The sequence below is a fragment of the Penicillium odoratum genome (genome assembly GCF_028828045.1).
Source record: "Penicillium odoratum strain IBT 22623 chromosome Unknown utg000006l_segment0_segment0, whole genome shotgun sequence".
NCBI lineage: Eukaryota > Fungi > Ascomycota > Eurotiomycetes > Eurotiales > Aspergillaceae > Penicillium > Penicillium odoratum.
The window spans coordinates 1,047,439-1,069,925 of NW_026643148.1; the positions used below are offsets into that span (position 1 = coordinate 1,047,439).

General features: G+C 48.5%; 13 protein-coding genes across 13 annotated transcripts; 6 read left to right on the plus strand and 7 right to left on the minus strand.

Moving 5' to 3' along the window:
* Positions 1-546: 546 nt before the first annotated feature.
* N7520_008837 (uncharacterized protein) lies at positions 547-1,233 on the plus strand (the record flags this gene model as incomplete). Its single annotated transcript, XM_057142771.1, has 1 exon — positions 547-1,233. The coding sequence occupies one exon, from the start codon at positions 547-549 to the stop codon at positions 1,231-1,233; it is 687 nt and encodes a 228-aa protein (XP_056992059.1).
* Positions 1,234-1,699: 466 nt separating this feature from the next.
* On the minus strand, positions 1,700-3,372 carry N7520_008838 (putative carboxylesterase; the record flags this gene model as incomplete). Its single annotated transcript, XM_057142772.1, has 2 exons — positions 1,700-1,957; positions 2,014-3,372. The coding sequence occupies 2 exons, from the start codon at positions 3,370-3,372 to the stop codon at positions 1,700-1,702; spliced, it is 1,617 nt and encodes a 538-aa protein (XP_056992060.1).
* A 561-nt stretch (positions 3,373-3,933) lies between these two features.
* On the minus strand, positions 3,934-5,961 carry N7520_008839 (SET domain-containing protein; the record flags this gene model as incomplete). The annotated part of the gene is made up of 2 exons (XM_057142773.1): positions 3,934-5,787; positions 5,848-5,961. The coding sequence occupies 2 exons, from the start codon at positions 5,959-5,961 to the stop codon at positions 3,934-3,936; spliced, it is 1,968 nt and encodes a 655-aa protein (XP_056992061.1).
* Positions 5,962-6,922: 961 nt separating this feature from the next.
* N7520_008840 (mitochondrial 54S ribosomal protein uL14m) lies at positions 6,923-7,531 on the plus strand (the record flags this gene model as incomplete). Its single annotated transcript, XM_057142774.1, has 4 exons — positions 6,923-6,937; positions 6,994-7,078; positions 7,178-7,399; positions 7,461-7,531. 4 exons carry the CDS (start codon positions 6,923-6,925, stop codon positions 7,529-7,531), a joined length of 393 nt encoding a protein of 130 aa, XP_056992062.1.
* A 248-nt stretch (positions 7,532-7,779) lies between these two features.
* On the minus strand, positions 7,780-8,490 carry N7520_008841 (DNA-directed RNA polymerase II core subunit RPB9; the record flags this gene model as incomplete). Its single annotated transcript, XM_057142775.1, has 3 exons — positions 7,780-7,956; positions 8,175-8,346; positions 8,414-8,490. 3 exons carry the CDS (start codon positions 8,488-8,490, stop codon positions 7,780-7,782), a joined length of 426 nt encoding a protein of 141 aa, XP_056992063.1.
* Positions 8,491-8,761: 271 nt separating this feature from the next.
* pin1 (peptidylprolyl isomerase ESS1) lies at positions 8,762-9,460 on the plus strand (the record flags this gene model as incomplete). The annotated part of the gene is made up of 4 exons (XM_057142776.1): positions 8,762-8,764; positions 8,827-9,227; positions 9,277-9,393; positions 9,451-9,460. The coding sequence occupies 4 exons, from the start codon at positions 8,762-8,764 to the stop codon at positions 9,458-9,460; spliced, it is 531 nt and encodes a 176-aa protein (XP_056992064.1).
* A 590-nt stretch (positions 9,461-10,050) lies between these two features.
* Positions 10,051-10,830, plus strand: N7520_008843 (uncharacterized protein; the record flags this gene model as incomplete). Its single annotated transcript, XM_057142777.1, has 1 exon — positions 10,051-10,830. One exon carries the CDS (start codon positions 10,051-10,053, stop codon positions 10,828-10,830), a length of 780 nt encoding a protein of 259 aa, XP_056992065.1.
* Positions 10,831-11,081: 251 nt separating this feature from the next.
* Positions 11,082-13,907, minus strand: N7520_008844 (uncharacterized protein; the record flags this gene model as incomplete). Its single annotated transcript, XM_057142778.1, has 4 exons — positions 11,082-11,139; positions 11,193-11,359; positions 11,411-13,519; positions 13,596-13,907. 4 exons carry the CDS (start codon positions 13,905-13,907, stop codon positions 11,082-11,084), a joined length of 2,646 nt encoding a protein of 881 aa, XP_056992066.1.
* Positions 13,908-14,135: 228 nt separating this feature from the next.
* Positions 14,136-14,900, plus strand: N7520_008845 (nuclear cap-binding protein subunit CBC2; the record flags this gene model as incomplete). Its single annotated transcript, XM_057142779.1, has 5 exons — positions 14,136-14,201; positions 14,282-14,373; positions 14,427-14,471; positions 14,526-14,717; positions 14,771-14,900. 5 exons carry the CDS (start codon positions 14,136-14,138, stop codon positions 14,898-14,900), a joined length of 525 nt encoding a protein of 174 aa, XP_056992067.1.
* Positions 14,901-15,045: 145 nt separating this feature from the next.
* N7520_008846 (pyridoxal 5'-phosphate synthase glutaminase subunit PdxT) lies at positions 15,046-15,914 on the minus strand (the record flags this gene model as incomplete). The annotated part of the gene is made up of 2 exons (XM_057142780.1): positions 15,046-15,619; positions 15,685-15,914. The coding sequence occupies 2 exons, from the start codon at positions 15,912-15,914 to the stop codon at positions 15,046-15,048; spliced, it is 804 nt and encodes a 267-aa protein (XP_056992068.1).
* A 274-nt stretch (positions 15,915-16,188) lies between these two features.
* N7520_008847 (4'-phosphopantetheinyl transferase family protein) lies at positions 16,189-17,487 on the plus strand (the record flags this gene model as incomplete). Its single annotated transcript, XM_057142781.1, has 1 exon — positions 16,189-17,487. One exon carries the CDS (start codon positions 16,189-16,191, stop codon positions 17,485-17,487), a length of 1,299 nt encoding a protein of 432 aa, XP_056992069.1.
* A 626-nt stretch (positions 17,488-18,113) lies between these two features.
* Positions 18,114-19,321, minus strand: N7520_008848 (1-acylglycerol-3-phosphate O-acyltransferase SLC1; the record flags this gene model as incomplete). Its single annotated transcript, XM_057142782.1, has 2 exons — positions 18,114-18,277; positions 18,334-19,321. The coding sequence occupies 2 exons, from the start codon at positions 19,319-19,321 to the stop codon at positions 18,114-18,116; spliced, it is 1,152 nt and encodes a 383-aa protein (XP_056992070.1).
* A 301-nt stretch (positions 19,322-19,622) lies between these two features.
* On the minus strand, positions 19,623-22,210 carry N7520_008849 (anaphase promoting complex subunit bimA; the record flags this gene model as incomplete). The annotated part of the gene is made up of 3 exons (XM_057142783.1): positions 19,623-21,580; positions 21,643-21,816; positions 21,874-22,210. 3 exons carry the CDS (start codon positions 22,208-22,210, stop codon positions 19,623-19,625), a joined length of 2,469 nt encoding a protein of 822 aa, XP_056992071.1.
* Positions 22,211-22,487: the final 277 nt, after the last annotated feature.

Consider the following 22,487-nt stretch of genomic DNA (forward strand, 5'->3'; position numbering starts at 1 on the left):
GGAGAAAGAGAAGGGTATGAAACCCAGATCCAACGTAGGCGCTAAGCTGTGGGCTGGTTTTATAATACAACTTACAATACGATATGTAGTGACTGTATGAAATACCAAGACCAAACATTGAAACATTAAGTTGGATAGACAAAGATAAAGACAGACAAAGACAGGTCTCATATGAACTCCGTTCTTATTTGAATATGCATAACAACCATTGTACAATTCTCTTCAATGACGTTGAATGGGTTCTAATCTGGGATCAATAAACATTAAAGATCTCGAGAGACATGTCGTTCTTTGTGAGTCCATATTTGAAGACACATTGTCTTTGTCGGACTCTTTGTGCTGTACCTTTACAATGCCTTTTGTATAGCACCTACCCTTTGTTCCAACATCCCTTTGACAGCTGTAGACAGGACTCGACTTGCAGTATTTAATGACCTTCAAATTACCACATTTCAACTTCATCATCACAACTTTCATATATTCGACAATCCAAACAGACCTTTTCTTCTATCATTATATTCATCTCTATCAGTGCCTCCATTTAAAATGTTCATTGAATACGGTGAGTTTGAATCCAAGGGAAGTGCTTTGCAGCGACAGATGGAGAACACTGAAGAGCCAGGATGCCTTATCCCCAGAAGTACAGCTACCCGCCTGGGTGACCTTAGCCAAGAGGAATGGAAGGTCATTGCCAAGAAAGAATGCCTACCTTCGGAGTTCGTATCCTGCTTTCATCTTCTTGGTCTTCCCGCGGACACTAATCCCGACGAAGAAAGCTCCCCATACCGATGTGTCTACATCGTCAGGCGTGAATTCCCAGCCATGAGCTGGGTCGGCCGAGTCGGAGAAGGCGTCATCTTACTTGATTGTATAAAGAGATCGAATGGTAACCGATACCATATGAGTGACCTGACCAAGCTTGCTTATGAAAGATACTTTCCCCTTGACACCCTAAGGTTTGTGATTGCGGCTTGTGTTGTTAATACTGATAGTACTATGACTTTATTCGAGATCTACCGGTCCCGTGGTATTTACTATTTGGACAATGATGAGTACACATGGGAGTCTTCTGCGGCTGAGTTCAGAGCTTTGCTTGGCTGTGGTATTGGTAAGTGCGTCACCAATTTTATCCTAGCTGCTTATGGTCAAGGTGTCAAGCGTATATCACGGATTGTCACTTGGAGAGAGAGGGGAGAGTTGGAGATGTTGTTCGCCATTGAGAATGTTGTTTAAGGCTGATTCTTAGGGCATCCATTGTAGCTATGAAGATACACTGTCGAATTCAAAATGTCAAATTCCAACATCTCATAATTAACAAAACTAATCTCTGTAGCTCAACACTATTCATAGAATTCGTAAATCATTCATGTCATATATTCTATGGAAAGTGTCAAAAATAACAGGTTTTTGATATACAGAAGTGAATAGAAAAATTATTTCATGTACGGGACTGAAGAGCACGCAGTGGGATGATAGGGAGACGGTTCAATATTTACGGGCATTATTTGATATTGCGGGATTGCCTAGTTTTGATAGTGCAGAGAGATGTCCGCCTCTTCTAGATGAAAAGACAAGACGGGCGATTCGAAATATCAAGATACACCCTGAGCCTGAGACGAAAAAGGAGGATTGGTGTGTGACTTTTGGCTCGGCAGAGGTCAAAAATGGACTTCACTTTATTTAATCTATTCTGGTCCTATCAGATTGGGATATTAGCCCCTATGCTGCGCCAAAAGTCGCATCGTTTCTTCAATTCAACCAAACGGACGTTCTCGAATCCATGATCAACAATGACGAATTCTTCCCCCGTTTCCTGTAGCTCTGGTACACCGGGCTCGGAGGAGTTTGTCAATTTGTGCGCGTTTGGGTCACCGGTTTGGAAGAAACTAGCGAATGCGCCAGCGTAACCCTCGTAGACCACTCGATTTGTCTTTTGAACCGCATTGACGGAGTTCCACTATTTCATTGTTAGCAAAATGCTCTTCTTGGTTGCACATTATTCGAAAAACGAACATAAATAGTATCACTCCCATGTGTTGCTGGGGAAATCGTGTATTCGCCAACATATCCCTTTCTCGGTGCAGACGAAGCGACCCAATATGCTGGACATGAGAGCACCACATCCCGATAGATGAGCCCAGCGCGAAGATAAGTAGTATTATACTCTGAAATAGTCTCAGAACTGCCAATGACCGGATAATATGTATCCTCAACAGCTTTGATCTGCTTCGCCGACAAACCAGGTAGAAATCCAGTCAACCACTGATGAAAACTGGCCTGAGACGAGTTGTATCCACCCGTCAAAGCAGCATCGGCCAGCCCCGGAGGAATGAAATTCTGTCCCTCATGCGTGTTGTACATTCCCCAGATGAACTCCGTGTCCAAATCGCCTTTCTCCACAGCCTCGGTAAGGGTATCAGCAAGGAACTCGCCATCGATGACAGGCGCCCAAGTATAAGAGCTGGTGGTATAGGTACTATCAGCATCGATGATGAGACTCGCATTCCTGATAGTCTGCACATCAACGGATTTCAAACAAGCGAGCGTTTCATGGTCGTGATCGTATCCAGCACAGCCGGTCAAATTGGCCAATTGGTCGTAGATTGTCTCAGCCTGGGGTGCATCGTAAGCGTACGACTTGGGCCAGAAAGGCGAGCTAGCAATAGCCTTGGAAAAGAGCTTAGGCTGTCCATTTCGACCATTTGCCAGAATCTGAGCTACCACTGAGCCTCCGCCAGCAGATTGGCCCCAGATGCTGACGTTCTTCGGGTTCCCGCCAAACTGGTCGATGTGGCTCTGCACCCACTTCAGCACATATTGTTGATCCAAGAGTCCAGCATTGAGATCCGAGGTCAAGGAATTTTTGATCGCTTTGCCGGGCAGGAATCCAAATGCATTCGTGCGGTAGTTTGGGTAGATCACTATATAATCATTCAGAGCGCTGGCGTTGAGAACAGGGTATGAATTAGGCGGGATGCCGAAAGATGCACTGCCTTCGATGAAAGCTCCTCCGTAAAACACGACAAGAACAGGTCTTTTCACCTGTTGTGACAGATTCCATGGACGAGAGAAGAGTCCCAGGTATAAACAGTCCTCAGAGCCGTTCACCGTGCGCTGGGGGCACATGTCGAATGCCTGATCCGTATCATAGACGCTTTCGTTGATCTTGAGAGGCGGCTGAGGGCCACGAAAGCGGTTTTGAGCCGTTGGAGGTGCTGCAAATGGGATCTTGCGAAAGTATGAGAGGTTGTAGGTCGTGTCGTATTTTCCCTGAAAGCTGCCATAGTCAAGGTGTACCAGTGGGTCGTCGTATGCGCTCGCCACGGCTAGCAGAGCCAAGATTTGAAGAATGAAAGGTATCGAGTACCCCATTGTAAGCAATAAAAGGTCACAACTGTTTGCAAATTATTTGATGTCGAGATGATGTACAGAAGTAATTCGCGAAGGCTATATATGCCTTGTTTTGGAAACCACGGCCCAGAAAAGCTGGGTTTCCTCGGAGCAAAGCCCGCGTAGGTGCGCATGGGGTCTCGCGCGGATCATCTCGAAATAGCATAAGTAATGAATATTGTATTGACAAGCAATAGCGTCCTGTTCCTTATTGGTGCAGTTATTGTTTACGGAGCCCTAGAAGTCGCGGGGCCGAGATGCGGGGATGCATGAATGGCTGCTACTTCGGTGTCGATCAACCCGGTGAAAGTCCACGAAGACCAAATTTTCCTTAAACCAATGAAGGCATTATTCATGTTTGTAGTAAATATTTTTGTTTCAAACAAGTCGACTCCAACGACTCCAAATGCCTATGATCCTATCCAACACAAGTCCGAAATGCTCCAAGAACCAGGCCCTCAAACACCAAGTTCGATGCTTAATAAAAGAAATGTTACAAATGCCAACTTCTCAAGTCATTTCCTCTCGTACATTTAATGCTCTTTACATCGTCAACCGCAATTCTCGGGTTAGGCGGCGGCTCGCACGGGTGTTGCGACGAGGCTCGAGAGCCTCACTAGCCTCTGTCTCGGTGCGAGTATCCGAGAGTTCAGGAGTTGGGGTGATACCAAAGCTGATGCCTCGGTCACGGCGTGACACGCGAGCCTCGGACTCTGGGGAGATGAAACGATGAATTGTTCGGTGATCCATAACCCGGTCTTCGCCATCGTTCCCTTTGTCCGTCTTTGGCCACTGAAATCCATATAGTTTGGAATGTCGCTCACAGCGAGGACACTCACGGCGGGTCTGGTATGAGTTGGATTGGACAAACCATGAATCGCATGTTAAGCATTCCACCCAGCGGTCGTATTTCTGGGCGAGGAGTCGTGAAGTTTTAGTATAGTCGCCGGGAGCTCGCACGATGGGCGTCTTGTCCTCGACGGAAGCGATGATCTTCCATTTGCGGCGGGTTCGGCGAACCTTGGGCTTGTCGGTAACATTTGCAAGGGTCTCGTCAGGCTCAATAGATTGAGATACGTCCGACGCCAAGTCGGGGTCATCATTGCTCAAGGTTCGAGTAATATCTGGCTGGTCTGTAGGAGTTTCGGAAGTATCCTGGTCAGTCTCAAGACAATCAATCCGGGCCTTTAGACCTGGTTCGATCACCGAAGTAGCAGCACTCGATCTGGATGACCTGTGGGATTCCCCTGTAGCAGATCCAGGGGATTCACAATCGACGGAGGATATTGTGGTCACAATAGTGGTCTCGATAGACTCGATAGGCGCAGCCTGGCTAGTAATCACCGGGAAACCAGACTGGTCAGATCCCAAGATAGTTTGTACTGATTCGGAGATGTTATCGACAATCAACTCTTGTCTCAGCTTAGACTTTCGGTTTCCAATGGGAGTCACGACGATAGAGGAATCGAAATCAGAGCCAGGTGTAGAAGGAAGGTCAGTCTCCGGAGTCGCGGTGATCTCCGTGAGAGAGATTTCTTCCCGGAGCTTGGAGATTTGACGCCGGAATTTGGCCTTCTTGCGTGGAGAAGAAGATATTGTGGGTGGTGTATCTTCCACATCCAAGTCAGAATCACGACGGCGTTTTTTGCTGGGAATTTCTGTGGCCTCTTCATCCATCGAGACGGGGGTCGACTCCTTGCTGTTCGTATCCGAATCGTCCTGTGGTTGTGGCGCCCAACCGTTACGGGCGCCACGTTCACAAGTCAAGCACAAACATTCACAATTATCGATACCAAAATAATCCTCTCCATATGAAACAGTAATTTCTTCTCCCTCGTAGATATTGCGCGTAGCCATCACAGACATACCCTCTGTGCCCCGAGTCACCAAGCGACCATTAGCATCACAGTCGTGGTTGGCAAAGCGAGCGGGTCCGAGGAAAAATGAGGGAGTCTTCCGCCGACTGGACATCACCACACTGAAATCCTTCCGCGTCAAGCCAAGATCCAGTTCTTCCTCTTTGGTCATAGATACAAGAGTTCCACTCAGAAACTTGATCTCTTGACCCGATTTAATGAACTTGCGGGCGCATATAGCGGCTTCGTGTTGTGTGATGATATACCGGTTGGTCGTGGTAACCTCGAACGGACAGTCCGGGTGGTACATCTGCACGTACTTTCGGAGATGGCGACGAAACCACTCTTTCTCGCGAGGACTAGGCAGATTTGCCATGTACTTCCTCAGCCCTGGCAATTCCAACAACTTGCGTTCACCTTGTGGGACGTCCTTGGCAACAACCACATCGTGAAGGAGGATGCGCCCTACATCGTCATCGTGGATCCCGCGGGCAGGGCTATATTTAGTGCGATTCTTGCGCGTAGTGGTCCAGAAATAAGCCTATTCATAGAGCCAGTCAGCGGATGAATTCCAGGTGCAGATAGGACACGAGAAGCCTACATGATCGACTAGCGCATCCGTTGCGACATCGTCATAGCTGGCCAGTTTTGCCAATGTCAGGCGTTCACGGCGCTCGCTTGCAGGAGATATAGAGCGAGACTTCTTGGGTGGCATATTGGATGTGATAGTGACCGGTTGAGAGACTTGGGTAAGGAGGAATGCCTAGGCAGGAGATGTAGGGCGATTTGCGCGGTTTCTGGAGTCCGGAGAACGCGGCAGTCCGCAAGGAGGGGTGTAGTGAGTGAGAAGAGGATTTAATAAGGAATTATCGTAAAGGAGTGAAAACACGAGAGATGAAGACAATATCACAGCCCCAGCATGGCGAAGGAAATATTCATGGGGGCGCCAATGGCTGAATGGGCTATGGTCGTCGCAAATCCAAGGGGAAAACCAACTTAGCCCGCGTTCCAGGATCTCGGGCCGTTCTCGCCGCTTTTACCCATATGCTTGTAGACATCAGTTAACATTGAATAGAACTTGCCTGGTGATTTAAATTGAAGTCTATTGTATTTTCGAAAATTAACCGAATTTGACATTGTGTTTATCACTTTGAAAGGTGGCGCATCTCCGTTAGGTCAGCTTTAAGACATGGGGTTCGTACATACATTCCAGTCCTCGAAGCTACCCTACCTCATAGGTCTTGGGTCAACTGATTATATGAAATTGATAATGCTATTTGCTTACACTATTTAGTTGTGTAGAGTATCCTGTCATCGACTAAAAACATGAATTCCGACTTGGTTATAATGCAATGCACAACCCTCAAAGGAGACTTGCGGCGCTTACGATTATGTATATATAGCACGAGTGTCCAACATAATTTAATAACATGTAACTTGTACATAAGTACTCACGGATTAGAACAGTCGAGCCCTGTACTACATGACATTTCTGTCAACACCATTTATAATAAATAACATAGCAAATCAATTCGTGAATGGCCTTATGATAGACACCTGGAGTATAAATGGCAGCCGGAGAAACTGTCCATTCGGGGAAACCACCATCCGATCCCCCGATCAAATTATGGCTGATGCGACTCCGCGAATAATTACCCTTTTTGAATACGCCCAACATGATCCAACTAAAGGTGAGAACCACCTCAAAGTCGTCAAAATACACCAATGGCTAACAGCCACCACACAGACATTACTAAATTGCATCGACAACTCCGGCGCCTCGGTCGTCGAGTGCGTCAACGTCCTCAAGAAGAAGCGGCCCGCGACTATCGGTCAGTTCCAGACCCCGAACCCTGAATACACGAATTGAGATGGATACCTTTGAAGAAAGGGTTATCTGAATCTTCGAAGCTAATACCGCTGGTTTTTAGGTGATCGGATAGTCGTCGTTGTCCAGAAACAGAGAGCTGCTGGGTCCGAGGGATCTGGTACCGCTCTTGCGAACAAGGTCCGCCGTGGTGATATTCGTCATGCCGTTGTGGTCCGTGTGAAGAAGGAAAGACAGCGGATGGATGGGACTGTGGTGCGGTTCGGTGATAACGCCTGTGTGCTAGTGAACAAGGCCGGAGATCCGATCGGGACAAGAATGAATGGTGAGTAGTTGGACTATCATGCTGTGCTCGGATGACTTTGCAGATGCTAATCCTATTGTAGGTGTTGTTGGACAAGAACTGCGTGATAAGCAGTGGTCTAAGATTTTGTCGTTGGCCCCGGTGCACGTGTAATACTACAGCTATCTGATTTTCGTTTGGGAAAGCGTTGTTTGGAAAGTATATTTTTGTATCAATAGAAATCTTCTCCGTCACAAAACCATTGAGCATATACACCAAGGGTTCCTCGCTAAACTCCTGAGCATGCTGAAGTCGCAAATAAAAAAAAAGACCGTGAAAGGGTATCCGGGGGAATTGGGACGCGTCGTAAAGGGTCATCACATGAAAACGTTACCACAGGCGCAGCACACGTAGTAGAGTTTCTAACAAAAGAGTTGGCTTATGATCGTCGCGCCGAGGGTGATCGGGATATGCAGGAAAGTAAGAAACAAAACTCCAGGGATGCTCACCATTCCAGTCTCAGCGGACCTTTGTTGGGACTGGAAGAACACAGCCTCGTTCTCACCACAACTGGGACATAACTTGTTCGCGCGGGGGAGCTGTCGGGAGAACAGGATAGAGTCAGCCTGATGGAATCCTAAGAATGGGTGGAACTGGAGCCAGGACTTGAATTGCAATAGCTCGCAAAGCTCCATTCAGTGCTATCATCGTCCTCTTCCAAATGCGATTCGGGCAGCTCGCAGCAAAGATGGCAAGTGAGTTCATCACCGCAAAGGTGACAAAAGCTGTTGATAGAAAGGAATCCAGGGAAACGAACCGTGGGATCGGAGCCCACATCCTGGGTGACACCGGCGGTATCACCCACTTGGCTGTTGAGCTTGTTCTGGTAGACACAGTGAGAGGTGGCGGGTTCGCCGACATGGCAGGTACGGCACGTGAACATCAGTTGGTTGGTGGCGCGATCTTCCTTAGGGTAAAGCAAGTTCGAGCTAGCAAATGGATCAGTATTTGTTTTACTTGACAATAAGAAGTTGACAGGATTGGAGTACGACTTACCACTCGCGACAGAATCGGAAATGAATCTGATCGGGCTTGGCGTCACCGCCGGCAGCTGGGGAAGGACTGGCAGACATGGAGGAGAGTGATATAGCGTAATACTGAATGAACGTGTATGGGTATTTGAAGCAAAATCAAAAGCAGACTTTCAAACAGTGAATGGTGAAATATGTAGGGAAGTGAGAGATAGGATTGGGATTCAAGATTGGCAGAAACCATGCATATTTGCACTGTTTGCACCGTATCTTTCTCCCCCGCAATTTGGTTAATTTACTACCTTTTGTCCCGCATTTTCAAGCTTGCTTAACCGGATTCAAAGATCACAACCTTCATTCTTATTTATTCACTATGGTAGAATCCCAAATTGAATCAAATACTCTAGGCACCATTTGCTAACTTCAATGCTTTTAAAGGCTGATACAGGATTGCCTGCAGGTTGGGAAGTTCGTCACTCCAACTCCAAGAACCTTCCCTACTACTTCCATCCCGATACCAAGGAATCTCGTTGGGAACCTCCTGCCGATACCGATACAGAGAAGCTCAAATTCTACATGGCACAAAATCACACCCCCGCTGCTCGCAGCGATGTCACCGGACAAGCTGAGGGCAAGATCCGTTGCAGCCACTTGTTGGTGAAGCACCGCGACAGCCGACGCCCCAGCAGCTGGCGAGAGGCTAATATCACCCGTACCAAGGAAGAAGCTATCCAGATTCTTGAGGGTCACCAGCAGCGCATTCAGTCTGGCGAAGCTACCCTTGGAGACATCGCTATCTCAGAATCTGATTGCAGCAGTGCCCGTAAGAAGGGTGACCTGTAAGTTTTGATTTTTTAGAGTGCTCCGCATGAGGCTAACAGCTTTCAGTGGTTTCTTTGGACCTGGTGAGATGCAGAAAGAGTTTGAGGATGCTGCGTTTGCTCTGTCGCCTGGTCAAGTCAGCGGCATTGTCGAGACTGCCTCCGGTGTCCACCTCATCCAACGGTATGCAGTACCAACCCCAGACCGAGCTAATATATTTGCTGACCATGTGTGAAATAGGGTACAGTAATCCAATCACCGTCTAGTCGATTGGCCCAGTCCAAAGATTTGGTGCTTCATGTTTGTTATTCATGCGTTGATGATACTCTCGGGATGAAGAAATGAAATCCACGATCCATTCCACTTCATATGCGATCTCGATTTTGGTGGGAGCTATGTTTTCTGCGTTTTAAAAAGCACTCGATAGCTTTCTACAATCCAATGTTTCGGAGATAGAGATGGGCACTGGTATCCAATTAAACAATTAAAATCATTGATGAACATTGTACATCCATGCTGATCTCAAAGTCCTTTGAGTCAGACCTCGACTGATCTACCCAAATGCACGCTGTTCTTTACCTTGCATTTCAGACAAAGGATCTCATTTGTTCAAGTTCAATCACGACCAATGCTTTGTTCAATTCTTTGTTAACCTGGACGATGCTGACACCCCTCTACTAATCCAGTCAAAACAAAGCAGATCGCCAGGTGTGAGAGATACACAAAAAGAACAATGAATTTCATCGCCAAGCATATCTGCGTCAATCAATCAATATATCTTCAAAATTCCCAACGTCCCCATGGTTGATAGCCATAAAGGATTCACGACAACTCCATGCAATGTGTATTACATGGACTCGGAAGTACACGCTATGTGGCTGCATCTTGGTCGAAGAAGATATTCTCTGTGAAGCGGACCAAATATGCTTCGGCCGACGGATGGTTATCATCCACTCACATCTACAGACGTGCAAGGAATGCTGGAAGAGTGGAGACAAGAGAGTTAACGAGACTGTTGCCAAGGTGTTCATCTATGCCGAGACAAAAAACCAACAGGAACGCAAAGGAGATTCTAGCCAAGACAACGGGGTTAATGATGAGACTCCATCATGCAACAGTGAGCGAGAGAATACACACGATCTCGCCTCTAGCGTCATCGGACACTCCAGGGAAACATACAAAGAAGAAAGCAGCGACAAAAAAGAAGCACCTGAGATATCTATAATATGCGCTTGCAAAGTAGCCCCAATACATCCAAGCCAACCCTACAATGAAGACGAAGAAGGCCAAGTGCCAGATATGGAAGACTGCACTGAAGGTGACATTAGACTCACAAATCCATCCCGGCCACAAACACCCATGATCGATTACGATCTAGACCCGGACAATCTTCCCTGGTATCTTCTGCATTATGAATACTACTGTGAGACATCCAGGACTTGCGACCCAGTGAAGCTTTCGTCTATGTGGAAAGATTATCGGACGACGCGGGAGAAGAGTAACTGGGTTTATCTCGAACCTGAGATATCGAATGGGGAGTATGAATGTGATGGCGGATATTACGAGGATCGCGAAGATAGATCACCCTGGTGGTGGTGGAAAAGGGATAGTGATTATTAGGAAGTTGATGAGGTAGGGTTCTACTATACCTCCTATCCCGTTTATCCACCCTTTCTCCCAATTGGTCTCTTACCTGATTTCCTATTCAGTCTCACTCCATTTCACGGGGGCTACAGGTTTGGAACATCGATCCCAATTTACTAAGTACTCAATTTTGAAGAGGTGGATGTTTCTAGTAGAAACTTAATCAAGGTTGAATAACTGGTTGTGCTTAAAATCGTATGAAATTCGGCTGTAACGTGTCCATTGACCTAGAGGGAGGTGTTGAGACGTCCCAGACGAGAAGTGATAGCATCGATAACCGCAGATCTAAGAAATTTGTTAGCTTGCAGTTGCAAAGGGTCAGGGAGAAATCAACTCACTCTCGTTCAACCATCCTCATAGCTTCGGTGACCCGCTGGCGCTGCAGGCGTTGCGGTACCATAGGCTGAGAGGCTCCAGTAGAAGAATCTCCAAGGTCTGGGGAGACAGGAGCCCTGGCAGCAATCGATTTGCTCTCTGACATGAGGTCAAGGGCAAGTTGTTTGACCTAGAATATTGTTAGTTGATATAATTTGGTTACTGAAGGGGGAAATCTCACCGTCTCCAGCCGCGCGGCAAGTTGCTGCTTTTCATCGTCGTCCTTATTCTCAAGCGATTCAGACAAAGCGTTGACTTCCATGGCCCAGGCTGTCTCCTTCTCACTCAGAGGACGTCCACCTGAATTGAGAACCTTCTTGCGTAACGCATCATAACGCTGTACAAGCTGGAGTTGCCTGTCCTTTGCATTTTGCAGTCGCGTATCAATGGCTTCACCTCTTCCAGTGCCTTCCTTGTGTCCACCGTCTTCACTCATCTTGCTTGTCACTCCCTTGATTTGCTCCGCTACGGCAGAAATTTGTTTCAGCTGGTCCTGCATCTCCCCTTGCAACCGTTCACAGCGACGGAAAAGATCCGAGGCAGCTCTCTCGAGTCCATTGGTATAAGACGCAAGCTGGCGGTGGGCAGTAGCAACAAGATCCAAAGTTGCTGGCGACAGGCGCACCTGCTCCTTGAGGGTGTGCCGTTGCCGGTGAGGCACTTGCGTATCGACAAAGGATTCCATAGGGGAGGCCGCGTAGAAAATAGCCGGAACTTGATATGGAGCTCGTTGAGGTAATGCAACAGGAGACCCAGGAACACTTGTTCTCTGTTCCAAACGAGAATCCATCGCGGCAGAGAAAGAGTCTTCTGGAGCGTCCATGATAGCGGAGTACGGGGTTGAAGCGTGATAGGTGAGTAAAAGATAGCCGAGGTCAAAATCATAGAAAACCACAGAGCCAGCAAGGTGTGCGCCCTGGGGTGGGATGTCAACATCCGAAACCTGCAAGATTCGCTCTCTGTGGGCGACATTTCCGCTGCATAGAACTTGCAGGCGGAAACCAGAGCCCGATGGATCCTCTGCCTGCAATTCGGCCTCAAGTCTCTGCACCCAGGAAGACATGGAGAAAGATACCACGTTTGTAGCAGTAGTTACGAAGAAGGAGTAGCGTGAGTGAATATCTCGGGTGAAGACTGGCCATGCTACCGACTCGATCCCTGTGGTTTTGATGGTGTCAAGTGATTCCACCAAGACGAGATCGGAGGGGTCTGAGAGAGGAGTTCGGAATGTGTTATTTTTAGCTTTAGGAAGCCACTGGCCCTCGACGCCATCAAGCTCCAGGCAAATGTTGACACGGCCATTCCCGCTCGACAGGCAAATGACAGTTGCTGAGAGCTTGTCTTTCTCAGTGGCTTCGACAGCAAGCTCCTCATCTTCGCCCATCATGAGGTCTTCAACATTGAGTCGGGCCGCAATGACGAGGATGTCACAGAGATCGAGATCATCTAAGTCGTCCCCGATGTCATAACGGAACGGGCCTTGCAAACGTGGAATAGCGCTTGGAACTGACGGACGGGTAAAGACATCTGCACCCTGTATGTTGCCAGCCTCCAATGGAGCGTCCAAAGGTTCTTGCTCATCGATCTCTCGCAGCCAGTCATATTGTTGCCGGCACGCGATCAATTGCTCCTCAAGATCCTCAGGGGCCTCTTCGAGAGCTGCCAACTTCGGAACAATAGCCGAAGAAAGCGAGGGAATGGTTGTAGACGGGGCCTGCCATTTAGATGGCAGCAAAGGGCAAAGAGCATAAAGATCACCTGGTCGCATAGCAACCCAGAGAGTCATAGGCGCCCAAGCATCCTCTCTCTCATTTCCAGTGCCCGCGAAACAGGCAGAAGCAACCTCCATATCAATGATATCGGCGGAGAAGCCCTTGTTTTTACCGAATCCTGAGGGTGCGAAATCCTGGTCCGACGAGGTCCCGTCAACCAGCTTCCTCAGATCTACTGCCAGGGTAGGCTGGTCAAAAGACCAGTGATTGTTCCGGTCCAACTCCCACACACGCACCGCTGCATCTGAGGTGACTGTCACGATACACCCACTCAAGTTGGTGTGGAGCCCAAGGGGATGCCATAGAGCAGATACCACTGGCGCTTCTGGAATGACGTGGGTGGTCGGGCCAAGCTGGTAAGTCTTTAAACGAATGGGTGACGTATCTGTGGAGGATAGATGTGAAGAATCAGGGAGGACAGAGATATGGACAGTATGCTCAGTGACGATTGCGAGGAACGCGCCATTCGGAGAGGGTAGGATTTGTTTAATGAGGCCGTAGACGGGTACCGCCAGAACCTGTGCTTGTTAGCTATGGGTTCTCACATGGGTATTCAAAGACAGATATCCTGAGAGAATCCATAGGAATACATACCCTGTAGGGTGGGATTTTAGTACCGTTTGCCTGCTCATTAATAGGGCCAGAAGAGCTCTTCTTCTGCCGAGCTTCTTGTTGCCATTGGTCTTTCAGTCGCGCAAGGTCCGACCATCGAATTTCATTATCGACAACGACAAATATCTCGTTTCCTCTCTTGGCGATTGTCCGAGTCGCTGAATCTGGTGTAACGGATTTTGATTCATTTCGGAGGGCCTGCGAAGGACCTTTGTTGGAGGCGCTGGTGAAAAGGCTGGCGCCAGGCGAGGGCCGGCATAGCCAGGCTGGCGCAAAACTAGTGACCTTTGGCATAGAGAAAGCTATTACCAAAAAATAGTAAAGTAGAATAAAAAGAGAAGATGAGAAGAAAGCTTAGAGCTTTCTCACCAAAAAAAGATGTTAAAGCGGAAGTGTTGATGCGGCGGGAATTTGGTCGCGCCAAGATCTTTGAGAAGCTCCGAAGCTCCCTTGTCCGCCTTTCGTGACTTAACTTTCATTCTCTCTCCCCCATCTCGAATCTCCATCAATCCCACTTTCACAATGAGTTTGTTGGAAATCAACACTGTTGATCGGCTAGACCGACCAAGTGCTTATTATGTTGGCAAGGTAAGTGAAGACTGAGGTCTTACAAGCTCTACAGGGTCTGCGCCTGGCAAATGATAAGCGTTAACCAATGAACCACGCAGAACAAACGCCGCAGAGATCGTGATGATGAAAGAGAGCAGGAAGACCCTACGGCCAAGCTGCGTAATGCGACAACACTTTATGTTGGTAACTTGTACGCGACCGGCTCTATTGGAATTGGCCGACATAACACTGACCGGAGAATAGATCCTTCTATACAACAGAGGAGCAGATCCATGAGCTCTTCTCCAAGTCAGTTTAGCAGGACCGCCATCACACCTATACAAGACTAATCTCGATGTTTAGATGCGGTGAAGTCAAACGGTTGGTAATGGGCCTTGACCGGTTCAATAAGACACCCTGCGGATTCTGCTTTGTCGAATACTACAACCACCAAGATGCTGTAGACTGTCTGAAATACATTGGCGGCACCAAGCTGGATGAACGAATTATTCGAACCGATCTGGACCCCGGATTTGAGGAGGGCCGACAATACGGGTTTGTGATCTGACGGAGCATGCCTCGAAGCACAAACTGATATGATTCTACAGACGCGGAAAATCAGGCGGCCAGGTCCGTGACGAGTACCGCGAGGAATACGATCCCGGCCGAGGTGGCTTTGGCCGTGCCTATGATGAGCAGCGTGCACGAGAGGAAGAAGAATATGGTGCGGGACGATAGGTATCTAACATGGACATGAAGCGTTGCGGGCAAAATGGCGTTATTTCCGAGGGTGTGAGATCGATTAGCAAACAAAAAACACCGGACACTTTCTATTCATATGATACTCTATTTACATGTCTTCCCAGCGTGATCTATAAGTTGGTCATTGCTTTCCCAGTTTGTTTCTTCTGTTAACTGCAGCTTGCACCTGCCGCAGCCACCATGCATGGATTCGAGCATCACCCGTCAGCTCTGGGTGGAAGCTGGTACCAAACACATTGCCCTGGCTCACAGCGATAACATCGCCGACTTCTTCATCAGGGCTTATGTTTCGGCTTTGTGTGGCGATGCGGGCTGCGGGCCCTGACAAGGTGGCCAGCACCTCGACGTTCTCTGCAGTTGCAGCTTCTGCCACTGCGTCTTTGGTCGATCTAGACGGGGCAACGACAGTGTCTTCCCGATCAACCTCCTCCACTTGGATGCCCTTCTGGTGTGGCAATATGCGTTCCACAATCGGTGCGCGAATAAAGACTGCGGGGAATGGTTCTGCGTTCTCGCCTAAGAATGGAAGGTCCAGTGGCGCCTGGAAGCTCTCTGCCTGTCGGCCAAAATGATTGCGGTCGACTCTGACGTCGAGGCCTCCGATGAGTTCTTGGCCACCTTTCTTGGTGCGATTTGCCGACTCGGCAAGCAAAATCAGGCCTGCGCAAGTGCCCCAGGTTGGCTTACGGTGGACCCTGTACAACCGTCGCATTAGTTGCCAAGCACATTCGTGGGGTCAATGCGATAAATGAACACTTACTTGACGAAATCTCTCAGTGGCTCCAGCAGGTTGGACCTGGCAGCAACCAGAGACATTGTGGTACTCTCGCCACCAGGCAAAACAAGCCCATCGCATCTGGCGAGCTCTTGTGATGTTCGCACTTCAATGAACTCCCACTCTGTGGAATCTTGCTTTACTGCCTCTTTTAAGAGATGGATATGCTCGATGAATGCGCCCTGCAAGGCAAGAACGCCAACTGTAATAGTCATTTCTGTAGTTGAGTTAAGTATCGACAAGAAAGTTGCCCCCTCGTGGCGATATGACTCTTCATGCACGTGATATTAACTTTCCGCGGGGAAATGGCTTATCGTCACGTGGATATATGTACCTGATAACCCGATAAGCTTATCCTGAAACACAGACATCAACACCTCATAGTGGGGTCCAGAGGGAGATCAGCTAATATTGCGAGATTGGTGGGGGCCGTAAATAAAAAAATACTTTTTCATCCATTTAACTCTTCTTATTCGAGGGAGACTCATTATGTTACCCAATGAAATCAGCCTGGAGGATGCTCGGCAGGACAATCTCAACATCGAGAATGTCCACTCTTCTTTAGCGGGCCTCCCAACTACAGCGCGTTGGTACATCGACATCCGAGATTGGGAATCCAATGGGAAGAACCTGCCGCTGTTGGAATTTCTCCGCCCTGACGAGCAGAAAGCCGTGACAAGGTACTACCATGCTCCGGACAAACGCATGTCTTTGGCCTCACACCTCCTCAAATATCTATTTATCCACCATGCTTGCGGTATCCCATGGAAACACATCATCCTCAGGCGCACAGAAATGCCTGAAAACCGACCATACTACAAGTCTTCCTCAGACACTCAAGTGGAATTCAACGTCACTCATCAGGCAGGGCTTACCATTCTCGCGGGAACTATTGCTCCAAGTCCCGAACAAATGCAAAACTACTCCATTGGACGAGACTTGCCTGCCCAGCCCCGGCTAGGTATTGATGTGACCTGTGTGAATGAGAACCGCCGCAAAATTATCAAGACCATGCCCGAGTACCTGGAACATGTATCCATTTTCGTCGATGTATTCTCAGACCGTGAGCTTGAGATCATGAGAAACCCTGCAGCCGCGCTCAACCAAGCTCGAGCACTTGGTCTTGCAAAGGCATTCGATGGATCCAATACCCAAGAAACGATCGTTCGATTCGGAATCCGTCTATTCTACTCATACTGGGCTCTCAAAGAAGCATACTTGAAAATGACCGGAGACGCCCTTCTCGCTCCATGGTTACGCACCCTTGAATTCTCAAACGTCATCCCTCCCGATCCTGTCGATCCTCTACAGGCCCCGAAACCATATGTCTCTCAACCTCCAAAATTCATACCGCAGTCGCCCAAGAACTGGGGTCCCCCATTTGCAGGTGTGAAAATCACGAAGGCTGGGAAATCGCTCGATGACGTTCGCCTTCAGCTTGTCGCATTCGAATCCGATTATATCGTTGCGGTTGCTGGTCGGGGTCTCCCGGTTGGTGTTTTCTCGGACATGAAGTGTAATGAGGGCCTGCATCATCTACCTGCCCAGATCACTCTGCTTTCTGGAGATACGAGGGAAGAGTGTTGTATTCCACTCAGTACCAAGAAAGTTATTGGAGATATGGATCCGTGGAATATTCCATCGGTGATCACGGATCCCTGGCTCCCAATGCAGGAGGTTGATGTTGATAATGATATTCGGGCATGTGCTGAGGGCCGATGTGTTCATCCTGAGAACCAAAAGGCTGTTTTTTCGGGTGTCATTATACGCGATTCGGTGTACATGTAGAATGCCTAGGTATCAAGCCTATATGTAGGTGGCAATTATGACTTCTTATAGACATGATCAACGTTGAGGATACCTATTGGACTCTGTTTGAGGGCTGGCATTTTTCAAAATTTGATGCATTAAATTCCCGGTTGACATGTGCTTAGGTGTATATAACTCATGTCATTATTAAATTCAAGACAAGAAAATACTAAGGTTGGCAGGTCATTGAATCTTTGAAAAAAGTTCATGATAAATATATATACAGTTGAAGGTGAGCTGAAAAGCAAGGAAGGGTGACGAATTTTGCATAATAATGGCCTCGAAAGTAGCGATACCGAAAACGAGGTAGCAAAAAGTAGTTTTTCTAAGACGCTGAAAACAAGCAATTCGTGATATTTCCCATCATCAGATAACGGGGCTAGCGCTCTTCTATCTACAGCAACCTGCGCCTGAAAGACAAAGGGTATGTGCCGAACAAGCAAATGTATATACAGCAACAAGGGTTAGAGGGCTGCTCTGTTGAGACTGCAGTTTCATGAAGGCGGTATTTTGGGAGTGGCCATCAAGCAAGACTTGAGTCGGTACACAGAGCCTTGTCTGTGGGTTCCATGTGTTTCTGACTATCCGTGACCATGATATAGCGTTCAAATCTCAATGGCAGTCGACACGCCGTTGGCCTGTGACTCAACCTTGTTTTGTTGGGGTTGTGCCATTTCCAGAATGGTTGTCAGCATGGAGTCGCGTGTCAACTGAGTGAGGTGATCAACGTCCACGGAGGTCATGTTCTTGGTCTCAATTGGAGGCAGGACTTTGATTAATGTAAGTAGGGGGTTCATATGAATATCTGTATTTGCAGAAACTAACCTTTCACCTTGATGGTTCCCGCATTGAACCGCCAGGCACGAGGGGACATGATATGGGCGTAGTTCTCCGTAACAACCGGCACGATAGGCACACCAGCCCTGATGGCAAGGTGGAAGGCACCCTTCTTGAATGGCAGTAGCATAGCCTCATCAGAGTAACTCCGGGTGCCTTCGGCGAAAATGAACACACTTTGGCGGTGGGCTTTCATCTCATCCACGGCACCATCGAAAGCCTTCATAGCAGTTTCGCGGTTCGCACGATCAATGAACACAGTACGAGAGAGCCACATGAACCAGCCGAGGAAGGGAATGTTGCGCAGGGACTTCTTGGCCGTGACACTGCAGTAGGGCGGGAAGACATTACCGAGCATGAGAACATCCAACTCGGTCTGGTGATTACCAACAAAGACGGCCGGGCGAGTGGAAAGGTACTCCTCGCCTTCGACAATATCGAAGCAGACACCAGTGGTGAAGCGCATCAGCCACTTGAAGCAGCGGGCGGTGGCCCATTGGGAAATTCGGCCGTAGCCTGCGAGACGGAGGCCGATGGATGCGATGACTCCATAGGCTGCACTTATGAGGAGGGTGCCGTATGCGGCGAGACAGCGAGCGATAAATGCTGCGCGAGGCACCTTCTGGCCAAGGGCAAAGAGCGAGAGTGTCACCGCCACGAACGAGCTGATGCCCGACACGATGTAGGAACTGATCGACATAGCGGTGGGATTGATGCGCCAAACTGTTGGGGGAGAGTTGGTGGTTAGCTCCGGGGGTTTCAAGAGAAAGCCTTTGGCCTCCAAACTGTTGGAAATAACTACCTGGTTCACTGAAATGTGGTCTCGACCAAGAAGAATGTCAAAGAAAAGAGATCCCAAGGAACGAGAGCCATGTTGCGGGACTGCGGAGGTGGATACTGCTTTTTTTGCCCTGCGCCGACTCACCGCCAGCTGGTGGCAGATGACGGCATCACGCAGAATATATACATTCCACATGTTTAATGTACTTTAGGCTAATTACCCCCTTGGAGTATGTGAAAAGTCTGCTATACTAATTCGAAAACAATAGAAAATGCTAAAAATGCATTGCGCTATGCCATCATCAGGTTCACCATGATGCCCAAACTTCACTAATGTACAAAACACCATGAATGCCGGGTGTCTAGACCTGGAAAAAAAACTCCCCAGTGATGCTGTGTAGAAAACTTGTTCCGGAAACGCCGAGCTTGTAAGACAAGATCCTCCCAAGTCAAATGTAAAAGTCCAAAAAGCCGCGGAGCCTAGAAACATCACAGGCCTATGCCATATCGTCATCCTCCATGTCATCATCACTTAATGATTCCATTGCATCCTTGATGAACTGTGCAGCCTGTATACAAGTTAAAAAATGAGTGCATTTAGAGGGGGTATCAGGATAACTTGCCTTCGGGTCTAAGTTCAAGGCTGTTGTGAAGTGCTTGATCGCATTGGCCTTGTCATGGATGATTTTGTACAACTTGCCGAGAAGGTAATGCACATTTGCCTCATCTGGAGCCATATCTTTGAGGACTTTGAGTTCTGCCAGTGCGAACTTGTATTCGTGGAGTTTCATTAGTACACGAGCCTTGCGGAACCGGGCTAGGATAGAATGTGGTGCTAGGGAGCATGCCCGTTCGTAGTGCATCAACGCAGTCTTGGAATTGTCACTCTTCTCCAAGATCAGTCCAATGCAGCAGATGAGGACTGCGTTAGTGGGGTTAATCATCGCGGCATTGCGGAAGTGCTGTTCGGCCTCGTCCAACTTGCCCATCTTATCATAAACAGTGCCCAGGCCATACCAGGCATTGTAGTGCCGGGCATCAGCCTTGATACCATGACGGTAGGCATCAAGAGCCTTGTCATACTCTTCATTAGCAACATATTCATGTCCCTGTAGAGTGAATGCATATGCAAACTCAGGGTCTAGCATCGTTGCACGCTTGAAACACTTAAGCGCTTGATCATGATCTCTTTGGTGGGAGAATGAATTGCCAATGGCACACCAGGCTTGAGGGGAGAGTCGGTCGACCTCCAACAGCTGATGTGCCAAATACGCCAGTTCCACATCGTTTTTTAAGTGCCAGAGCACCGTCGAGTAGATTTCCATATCCTCAAGCCTAGAAGGTGCCAAGGCTTGAACCCTGGAGAAGTATTTTGAAGCATCTGCATACATCGCCTGTTCAAAGTGGGCCCGGCCAAGCTGAGCCAGGACCCAAGGTGTTTCCCGCTGACCCTGTGAGAGAGAATTGAAGTGCTGGATGGCATCTGCACACTTGTATCGACTTAGAGCAAAATAACCCATTGCAAGCTTGGTGAAGAGGCCCAAAAGCCAATTCAAGGCATCAAGTTCCTTTGTCTTTTCGTGATTTTTGGGCAGAGGGGGAACAGGGGGTATGGATGTTGTACGGTGGTGATCTTTCCCGTCACTGTCATATGTGTCCATCGGTTTTCGGTTGCCACTAACAACACGACCAACCGTGGAATTGTGTCCAACCCGATTCTTCGAGGTCGTACTTCTTACTTTCTTAACTTCACGTCCATCTCTACCAGCCAGTGTGCTACTGGTCAATTTTGTGGTGGGTTTGATTTGATTGAAGAGGCGCACACTGCGACGTTGAGGAGCGCCTGGTTCTGTTGGCTGCGGAGGAAGAGGGTGAGCGACTTGACCAGAAACAGTGCGTTTACGATCGCCAATCCGTGGTGCTGGTGGAGGCTCTCTTTCAGATGGCGCGAATGGTGGCTCTTCTGGTTCTGTTCTTGATTTTGGTCGAGGACGGATGCCAGTTGGTCGCATTTTTTGTCCTGCTTGAGCAGTGTGATCCAAGCTCATTGCCTGCATTGTGCGGAATTTTCTAGCTGGTGCCAATGGTGGTTCCCAGTTTGATTCTGGATCACCGACGCCGTTTGCGATGCGAAACTCATCCGATCCGCTGCTCTGAGTGCCGGGGGTTTCCATTCCTTCGTGGATAATTGGTTGTGGCATGGATGTAACGTTAACCGAGCTCAGGTTGAGCTTCTCCCAGAGAGCAGAACTACCATTTGTAGTATCGTGATCACTGTGTAACGTAGGGGCCGTAAAAGGATCGATCCCAGGGGCCCCGGTGCTTTGTACCGGGAATGACGCTTCGGTGGGACTGAAGTGTTCGGATAATGTGTCCAACTCATCTGGGGAAGAAGATATCATAGCGAGAAGTTCAGGGCTGAGTTGAAAGATATTAGGGACTCTGATATTGACACCTAAAGAGATATTAGTCTTGACAGTTTTCAATGGGAAGGGTGGAAGGTAGGATCAAGCATACCCGTTGCGCTTAAACCTAGGAATGCATCCCACATGAATGGGTTCAGCTTTAGCGATTCCACATAGCAATCAACTGCTCTGGTCAAGTCTTTCTGGGCATGAAACAGCTTTGCTTGCAGACAATAAACCGCAGCCGCATCGGGCAAGTGCTGCCGTTGTGTTTCGCTATGTTTATCTGAGGTTCTTCATTAGTCTAGTCCCGGCTCGAAGCAAGGCAACTTCGAACACTCACTCCAGTTATTCTTAGAGGCCCACAGATTTTTGCTTCGTTCCAATGCTGAAACACCATCTAGATATTTTCCCAGATCAAGGCAAGCCTGCGCGTAGATATAGGCGCAGCCGGCGTGCAGGCCTCGAGACCCGGTAGCTTGGCTACACTCAAAGGCTGCCTTCACCTCCCCGTTGTGCAAGTGACAAAGAGCCAGAAGGTATTGCGCCTCGAAAGATCGTGGTTCGAAAGCGTGGAGGCGAGCGGCAAGGAAGAGCGCATTTCGGATGAGGTTGTTGTCGAGATGATAGTAAATCAAGTGTCGCAGCTGTCCTGCGACATGACCTGTAGACAAGGCCATAATGAAGATGGGCGCGCGTGGGATTCAGTTCGCGAAGTAGCGGTTGCGGGAGCGAAGAAGGTGTCGAGGGGAAGAAACAGAGAAGTAAGGATAAGGCGGTTACGCGATTCAATTCATTCACTGTTGAGAGCACATCCAAGCTCGGCGCTTTGGGGACACCCTTCCGAGACGCGGGGAGACAACGCGCGAGTTCGACTCAGGAAACAAAGCACCAAAGCCCATCAACACTCGCTAGACATGGATATATGATCAATCTTTAGGCCGGAGAAGATACAGT